General features: G+C 36.0%; 2 protein-coding genes across 3 annotated transcripts; both read left to right on the plus strand.

Annotated features, from left to right (window-relative positions):
• Positions 1 to 38: 38 nt before the first annotated feature.
• On the plus strand, positions 39 to 2,814 carry LOC107004370 (psbP domain-containing protein 7, chloroplastic). Of its 2 annotated transcripts, XM_015202578.1 has the most exons (4): positions 366 to 735; positions 855 to 1,068; positions 1,582 to 1,892; positions 2,792 to 2,814. In XM_015202578.1, the coding sequence occupies exons 1-3, from the start codon at positions 366 to 368 to the stop codon at positions 1,886 to 1,888; spliced, it is 891 nt and encodes a 296-aa protein (XP_015058064.1). In that variant the 3' UTR covers positions 1,889 to 1,892; positions 2,792 to 2,814. The 2 variants fall into 2 exon arrangements, with proteins under 2 accessions (XP_015058063.1, XP_015058064.1); XM_015202577.2 differs by lacking the exon at positions 2,792 to 2,814 and having other exon boundaries at positions 39 to 735; positions 1,582 to 2,183.
• On the plus strand, positions 2,710 to 8,952 carry LOC107004368 (pumilio homolog 4-like). The gene is made up of 11 exons (XM_015202575.2): positions 2,710 to 2,845; positions 3,614 to 4,296; positions 4,575 to 5,184; positions 5,264 to 5,723; positions 5,806 to 5,947; positions 6,038 to 6,145; positions 6,447 to 6,659; positions 6,747 to 6,857; positions 7,414 to 7,608; positions 8,385 to 8,559; positions 8,664 to 8,952. Exons 2-11 carry the CDS (start codon positions 3,619 to 3,621, stop codon positions 8,720 to 8,722), a joined length of 2,751 nt encoding a protein of 916 aa, XP_015058061.1. The 5' UTR covers positions 2,710 to 2,845; positions 3,614 to 3,618; the 3' UTR covers positions 8,723 to 8,952.
• The last annotated feature ends 483 nt before the right edge of the window (positions 8,953 to 9,435 follow it).

The following is a 9,435-nucleotide window of genomic DNA, read 5'->3' on the forward strand; positions in this document are numbered from 1 at the left end:
TAACATAAAATATCTCCCTTGGATTATATACACTCTTCGACAAAAATTTGAACGTGGGTGATGTTTTAATCTATAATTCAAGGAGATGATTTATTTTAAGTAGTATGCATTGTGTGCGTGAGAATACATACGTAAGTTTTCGAAACAATTTATTATTTGTTTATGTGCTCAACCAAAATATATCGTTTGTTGTTTGATAATAGTTTAAGTGGTTATCTAGATTGTGTATAGTAAGTTAGAAGAGATGCAAGAAACAATAAGGACCACAAGATTTGGATAGCCTTTACTTCATCATCTTTCTTCCTTCGTCACAAGTTCACAACTTATCATAGTCATTCTCCCAATCAAGAAGATAAAGCAAAATAATGGCAATGCATCATTATTTTCGTACAAGAAATACTACGTCTAATCAGTGGTGGAGTCAGAATTTTGTCCATGACAACAGAGTCAAAACATACACTAAAAGGATTCAAATATACATGACTCCGGAGTCGCCCTCAGATAACCAAAACGACACAATCCAACCCAATCAATTTTCACCACTCGAATCAGTTTTCAGGCGGCGTTTACTTACAGGCATTGCCACAGCTTCTATAGTAGCCTTGGGTGCCAATTTTACTGGCATTACTAGTTCCTTACTAGGCCTATCCCCCGATGGTGCTCGGAGTCTTAAGCTCGATGTAATCTACCCTATCGGAGGTTATACTCGATGTCTTGACACAAATGAAGGATTTGGTTAGTAAGTAGTTAACATCATTGGTATATTTTTAACTAAGTACAAAAGATTCGACTTTTCGTAGCAATAATATGAGTTGCCACTAAAACTATTTGTGACGGATTTTTTTCTGTTACAGAGTTTGTGTATCCATCAAATTGGTTTGGTGATCAAACTATATTGTATCGAGCCGCGGGGAGAGTAGAACGATCACTCGATCCACCATCGTTGAGTGGCAATGGTGATCGGAGACGGAGAAATGTGAATGAACCAGTTGTTGCATTTGGTCCTCCGGGATCAAATGGAGAACTCAATGTTAGTGTCATTGTTTCACAAGTTCCTATTGATTTCTCGTAAGCTTCCATCCCTAGTCTTACTTAAAAGATGTACATTTCATATAATTTTTACGAATTCGATGTTGCATTTTGTTAGGATTTTATTCTGAATTTTTTAAAATTCAGCTAGGTTTTTTTTGATATGTCCTCGATCTTTTTGTTGTTGCTAGTTAGTCCTTAAAGGTAACATTATCATTAGGAGTATATCAAAATATGCATCTTTTAGTCAAATTATTATGGCGTAATACGTAAACGTGCTTTTATCTGGTATTTATGTCCTTCAATTTTTGGTGTATACAAGAAACAACTTAAATTTGTATATAGTTGAATAAGTAGATACATACGTCCTACCTGAACGTGTGTCTCTACTTATTCAACTTTATACAAGTTTAACCTACTGGAGAACATAAACGTCGGTCAATATCAAATTAAAAGACATTCATGTATTATGCCATTTATACAAGTCTAATTTATCATCGTTTAAGAATATTAAGCTTCTGCTTGACGACTTTTCAACGCGATTTTTGGCAGGATAGAGACATTTGGAGGACCAAAGGAAGTAGGTGAGGCTATAGTGAAGATTATTACAGGATCAGGCAAAAGACCTAATGTTAAAGGGACATTAATTCAAGCAAATTTAAGAGAGGATTCTAATAAAAAATATTACACATTAGAATTTCAAGTTGAAAGCCCTACATTTGAGAGACACAATGTTGCTGTTTGTTGTGCTAAGGGAGGAAAATTATTCACTTTGAATTCACAATCTCCACAATCAAGTTGGCCAATGGTGAAAGAAGATCTCTACAAAATAGCTAATTCTTTTAGCGTAACGTCATGAAGTGGTAAATCGAACAGAATACATACTTTCTTATGTCATTTGATTTAGTAGGAGTCTCTTGACGTTACGTCTCTTTTTAGAGTTGATGCTTAATATAAGAAAAAGAGAATACGAAAGAGACTATGAAATAAAAGAAAGAAGGTGTGTTCGAACTCCGATATTTTATACAAATTGGGCTTCAAATGATTTAGTTCAAACAATTCTCTTTTTATGGCATTAGTTATTGGATGCTTAACTTTGTAACAAAGAATATCATTATAAATTATGTTTACATTACACAATTTGTTTGATACAATTACATTGTTATTAGGGTTCATCTGAATTTCATTCGGTGAAAAATTATATTATTTTTGTACGGTTAAAATAATTTTGTAGGTATATATAATAAATATCAAACTCCCTTCAGCTATTTCTTATGTCTATTTCTTCAGATTTTAAACCTTTATAATGAAAATTCTGACTCCGTCACTGTCTCACTGACAATGATTTTGATAAATATATCAAAATATAAGTAATCAAAGAATTGGCCAATGCAAATTATTAGTGTTTTACAATTTTCAAGATTCACTTTTTTTTAGGTTCCAATATTTTCTCCTAACTAGGTCTTAAGTCTTATAATTACAACACGTGTCTATACACATCTTTATCCTTTTAAAATTAAACAAGATTTAATTAATTAATACTAATTTCTAATAATTATTGTCACAAGTTATTAATTAACCAAAAAAAAATCCCTCATGCACGTAAAACCACAACACATCCCTAACAATAGGAGTACACGTAATTAATTATCAGTCATAAAAGAATTGAACAACCTTAATAATTGCTTAATTAACGTTTGATTAAGTCTTAATCTAAGAATTTCCTCATCTTTCATGTTCTAACCCCAACCCCTTTTACTAGATTGTCGTATGGAAGCTTGAGAAGAAAAAAAAAACATCAAGATTTTCCATCAATGTAAGTAATTTTCATATAATATATGTTTTGTTATGTCTTAAAAAAAAAATTGGATATTATTTTTTTGTGTGTTTAATTTGAATGTTATGTTTATGTAATTGAATTATTTCTTTCGTTTGAAAATTATGCTGTATATATATATATTAATAGTTGAATTCGCGATTCAAAATTAAAGGATGTGAAATCTTGAATTCCCTTTGTTAGAATTCGTTGTGGTTCGGCTTTTCCCTGGACCCCACAAGTTCACGGGGTTGCCTTTATTGAAATTTCTGGTTCTGCTACTGTTTGTATAGTATGTTAATTGTTCTTAGCAATTATGAGGTGGAGAAATGAGATTTTTTTTTATTATTACTATTGATTTTCTTGATCTGGGATCTTTCGGAAAAAACCTCTCTATCTCTGTGAAACAAAGGTAATATCTGCGTACACTCTACCCGCCCCAGACCACAACGCACGAGGTACCTACATGTGTGGACACTAGTACAGAGTGACATTATCAAGTGCGCGATAGACCATGAGTAAGCACTTTTAATGTATGTTAAAGACAAACTCTCTACTTTTTGGGAGGTTTATGTATACTCTACCCTCTCCAGATCCCGCGTGTAGAGTTACACGGGGTTCGTTTTTGTTGTACTTTAGTCTAGTCAAAGTTTGTTCACTTTTCATTTGGTACTAGTATCTTGTTCTTGATGTGTTAAAATCTTTGTTGGTATTGATTTGGATCTCTAATTTGTGATTATTTGTTGTGTTTTGATGGGATTTGTATAGTTGACATGACTAAAGGGGGTGTGGAAGATAACATTGTTCTGTCTAGTGTGAATGTGAGTAATGTTGATAAGATGTTGGCACCAAATTATAATGGGAATTTGAAGGGAAAGAACAGTTTGGAGAGTGAGCTCGAGTCGATACTTGTGAGGCAACAGCAACGTCAACATAATCGTGATATTGTTGGTGAACGGGAGAGGGATTTGAATATATCGAGGAGTGGTAGTGCTCCTCCTACTGTCGAAGGATCGTTGAGTGCTGTTGGAAGTTTGTTTAAGAATTCTAACTTAGCACAATCTAATAGTAGTAACAATGGTGGTGGTGGTGGTAATTCAAGCAATGACATTTTGACAGAAGAGCAAATTCGATCACACCCTGCGTACTTAGCGTACTATTACTCAAATGTCAATCTTAATCCTAGATTGCCCCCTCCGTTGATGTCTCGAGAAGATTGGAGAATTGCTCAGAGGGTTCAGGCAGGAGGATGTGCTTTTATGAGCAAGAATTTGATGGAACAAGGTGGTGGTTCATCATTGTTCGCGATGCAGCCTGGTTTCCCTATACAGAGGGCGGAAGACGAGTTGATTAAGCTGAGGAAGACTGCTGCGAGGAATCTGTCACGAGGAACATTGGAATCCAACACTGGAATTGGTGTGAGGAAAAAGAGTTTCGCGGACATAGTTCAGGTGATCTCTCTTGTCTTGTGCTTGTATATTTGCTTTATATCGAAATGCTTCTATTGACGTGTACCAATACTTTCTCAAGTTGACATGTGTTCGTGACAGATTAACGTTCATATGAAAGTTATCATCTTCTCAATATCTATCATGTCAAATCATCGAGAAAATGCAGAAACCTAACTGAATCCATGAGTTCTAATGAAGACAACCGCGTTCTCCTCCTCCACTTCTCATGTTACTTCCGAATCTTCTGAATTAAGATGAGATATACTTTTCTTTTTCAGGAAGGACTTGACCAATCTGCACTCGCGCCTGCTGATCTTTCACACGCTGAAAGCATGGAACACACAAAGACATCACACACTGGAAATGCTCCTCCCGGCTTTTCTGGATTGGAGAAGATTCAGAATCCTAATCCACATCACCCTGATTCTTCTGCATCTGCCATCAATTCACCGATAAGAAGGAGTGGAACACCTGACCCTCGTTCATTTACAAGATCACCTAGTCCCAAGATTTCAATTGACATAACTAGCCCAAATGGCCTCAATGCCGAAGTATCTGATCTTACTGCCTCATTATCTCGCCTTCAACATGACGATAATATGCAGCAGACTTGGCTTCAAAATAGACTATCAAATGGTTATAGGCAGGGCGTGCAACATCAACTAAATGAATACTATGGAGCTGAAAATTTAGGTACTGTTTCCGATTATGCTGACCATAATTCCACATTCTACCTTGATGGGCATACGGATTACCTCAGTCCTGAGTTTGTGAGTCAAAACTCTAGAGTCCAACAGCACGTCAATAACAATCACGTTGTTGATTCTACCGGATATTTACCTGGTGGATACAAATATAACCCGAAGATGGTGTTGAATAACAATCTTGGTAAGATTTATTGATCAGTCGTGATATCGTGTGCATTAGAATTACTTTTTGTTCTCACGTTGTTTGAAAAATGTGTTAGGTTCTCATTTAAATGGTGTCAATGGGAATGGACGTCATCTGAGGAGTGATCCGAAATATGCAACTTCTCATGGCAATACAGACTTAAAAGTTCTTGGAACAATGTATGCTGATACAGCATCACTCCCGCAACAGAAGCAACAATATTGCCCTTCCTTAATACGTAATTCTTGCAATTTAACGGATAGGTATCATGTGATTCATGCTCTTGGCTCAGGCCAAGATAATAAAATAGCAAATTCATTGTATGTGACAGTAGGATCGAGAAGTCCTATGTATCAGAGTGATCCTCTCCCACAGATTCCTCCTGCCTTGAGAAATCCTACCGATGAATCTAAAAATTCATGGCATTCGGAGAACGTTACTGATGGAAATGTTTCACTGTCTCTACTGGAAGATCTCAAGAACAACCCCAGGTCGTTGGATCTTTTGGATGTTCTTAATCATGTTGTCGAATTCAGGTGCATCTAAGCTGCTTTTTTCGTATATACTTTAGCTATATCATCTCTTTTTTTCCTTTACTGCCTCTTTTTTATTACTTAGTAAGGATCAGTACGGGAGTCGATTTATTCAAAAGAAGCTGGAAACTGCCACTGTCGAAGAAAAGATGAAGATATTCCCCGAAATTCTTCCTCATGCTCACAGTTTAATGACAGATGTCTTTGGGAATTATGTCATACAAAAGGTACTGATAGTCGTTTACACCATCGTTATCTTTTTCTTTTCTCTTCAAACTGTACACTATCCTAGATGAATTTTGTGTTGATTGTCACAGTTCCTCGAGCATGGAACGGAGAGTCAAAGAAAGGAACTAGCAAGGCAACTTCTCGGTCATGTTTTGCCTCTGAGTCTTCAAATGTATGGTTGCAGAGTTATTCAGAAGGTTGATCTTTTTACTTTATCCTGTGCAACAACTCGATCTAGTTTTAGTGCACAGTCACGTCTTGTGCATTCATATGTGTTTGTCTACTCCTTCCATTTCAGTTTATTTGTATGGTTTTGACTTGACTCGGAGTTTAAGAAAGTCAAAAAACTATTTTTTTATCACATCAAAGTAATTGAACTCTATCCGCTATAACAGTTAAGTCAGACGAAGAGATAGAGTATGATATCCTTGCTTAATAGTTCATCCTTTTGTCCTTTTTTTCTGGATTACGGAATGAAAACATATTATATGATCACAGGCTTTGGAAGTCTTTGATGTGGAACTGCAGAAGCAAATGGCTACAGAACTAGATGGCTATGTGATGAAATGTGTTCGTGATCAGAACGGTAATCATGTTATTCAGAAGTGCATAGAGTATGTACCTCAAAATCGAATTCACTTTATTGTAGCTTCCTTCTTCGGGCATGTGGTGTCTCTATCAACACATCCTTATGGCTGCCGTGTCATTCAGGTACTGATATGTTTTCTTTTTCTGTTTTCGATTCTTTGTTTTGATGTGTTGAGTTTCCTCAACCACTTTGGATCTGTTCATTTTCAGCGAGTCCTTGAGTACTGCAATAACCCGGAGACACAAAAGACCATCATGGATGAAATAATGCAGGCTGCCGGTACTCTAGTGCTTGATCAGTATGGAAACTATGTCATTCAGGTAATCGAAGAATCTTCTTGTCATCATTACTTTACGTTATTACTTAAGACTGTCTCTAGGCACTTCTCATTTGACCTGAAACCGCCTTTTTGAATGCTGTCTTAAATCAAGTAAGCTCTTAGCAATGTAGACCGCCAAGTTACAGGAACAAAGCTCTTTACTACACCTACTGATAAAAAATCAGGAAAAGATTAATACGCGATTCCAACTGGCACCAGAGGTTTCCGACTATAAGTTCTATTCACCTTTGATAAAACGTCTGAATATGCTCGACTTTAGCTGATTGTACATGTCATGGAAACTTCAGCTATATCCTTTAGTCGGCTGAATATTTAGTTACAATGTGGAGTTTGTTTTCCAACATCTACTTTCTGCTGAAACGATGAATAGGTGTTTATGCAGCAGCTGTTTATTAAGGTACTAGCTTTCATTTTTGAATTTTCGAATGCTGATAAACGTCTGCAGTAGATGATGAGGAATTCTTCGATTTTTTGTATTATAAGTTGCTGGACTTCTGTTCGTGGTTCTTATTTCGATTGTCTTCTTACTTCTCTAGCATGTACTGCAACACGGTAAACCACATGAGAGGTCTGAGATAATAGGCAAACTTACTGGACAAATTGTAAAGATGAGTCAGCACAAGTACGCTTCTAATGTCGTTGAAAAGTGCTTGATTTTTGCAACTCCAGAGGAGCGTCAAATTCTGGTGAACGAAATGCTTGGTTCGACACAAGAAAATGAGCCTCTACAGGTCTGTTACTATTCTTTAATTTTACACAGATTTTGCACCATTCTGTTCTGCATTTGAAAGGTAAAATGCTGCAAAGCGGAAAAACAAGAACACACTATCTCTTATTCTTGCATGTGTTAAGTGAACGTTCTACATCCGTGCTTCTGCCATTTGCTTTAGCACGGGATAGAATACTTACGTAGTCTTGAAGAGAACGTATCAGCAACAATATGAATCAACACTACAAACGTCAGGACTCTAATCAGGACCTCCAGGAGAAGTCATATAACGTATTTGTTCTTACGATGAAATCTTAGTCATCATGACAGTAGAATTGGTAGACTATGTAGTACTTCTATCCTTAGCTTAGTAATCGGAACACATAACAACGTTAGAGAAGATATTTGCTTAACTTTGTTATTCACAAATTGCTGTGATGCTGTCCCTTCTCATCTTTTTCCATCGCCCTGTCTAATCCCTTCCACGTCTATCAGTAAAGTTCAGCACGAAACTCAAGGTAAGTGCACAGAATAGGCTTCTCGGGTAGAAACTGAGCGCTAACTATAGGTAACCAACATGTTCAATTCAAAGACAGGTAAAAGGCTTAATCGAGAGAGTGATCATACGTTCCAGATAGTTTGTGTGCTGGTCTTTCTCGGACCCTGCTAACACGTAATGCCCCTTTTCTGCATATACATTCCATCTCCACAACAACATAATCATCTCTTTTTCTTTTTCTGCTTGAACATTTTCATCGTCATTCAAAATCTAACATGTTAAAGTTCAACGAAATGCAGGCTATGATGAAGGATCCATTTGGAAACTATGTAGTACAGAAGGTTCTTGAGACATGTGATGATCAAAGTCGTGAACTAATTCTTTCGCGTATTAGAATACACCTTACTGCCCTCAAGAAATACACTTACGGAAAACACATTGTATCTCGTGTTGAAAAACTCATCGCGACAGGAGGTTAGTACACACTCCCCTCCCCTCCCTTGATATATAACAACGTTTCGTGGTACTTTAGTCTTTAACTAACTTACTAACGACCATTATATCGTCTTTTTTTCCAGAGAAACACGTGGCTCTATCGATGAATTCTTCTCGAGGCAATCCAGTTTTGAAGAACTGAAGACATTTTTATTTTTGTGTATAGCTTGTAAATAAGCAGCAATCCAGTTTTGCTTCAGCCAAAATAATTGTAAATGGAAACTCTGTAATTATTTTTTGGGTAGTGAAATGAGGCAACTTATTATATGCTAGTTGCTACATGTTTTTTTTGGAACTATTTGTAAATAAGCTGATACTTCTCAAGCATGAAAAATTGAGGAAATTTTGCATATAATCATCTGATATTTGAAATTTTATTTGTCCGATTAGTTCTATTTACGCTATATATGCCTGGAGGTTTTAGCCATGGAGCAATATGAACAGTTTTTTTTATCATAGTTTTTTATGGTTACGGTTGATATGCAAAAAATGTTGTTCTAAGAGATACGAGATACTTGTTATTCTTTGTGTTTTCTAATGTTCTACGAGATACTTGTGTCTCTCTTTTTATTTCTTGTTGTTTTTATTCAGTGAACTGTCAAACAACTCCTAATAAACGGTAAAAAAATTGTTCATTACTCCATGGGTGAAACTTCCAGAAATTTGAAAAAATGCAAATTAGTAATTTTTTCGTATATTTCTTCACTTCTTCCTTCTTGAATAAGTACGAAAGATATGTATCTTATCATATTGATTGCTCCGTTCCTAAAATTCGAATTCGAGACCGCTGGTTAATCAACTTTAGATATATGTGACTGTACCAATAAATTATTGGGAAAAGGCTCAAATATGCCA

This window comes from Solanum pennellii, chromosome 11, assembly GCF_001406875.1.
Source record: "Solanum pennellii chromosome 11, SPENNV200".
Taxonomy (NCBI): Eukaryota; Viridiplantae; Streptophyta; class Magnoliopsida; order Solanales; family Solanaceae; genus Solanum; species Solanum pennellii.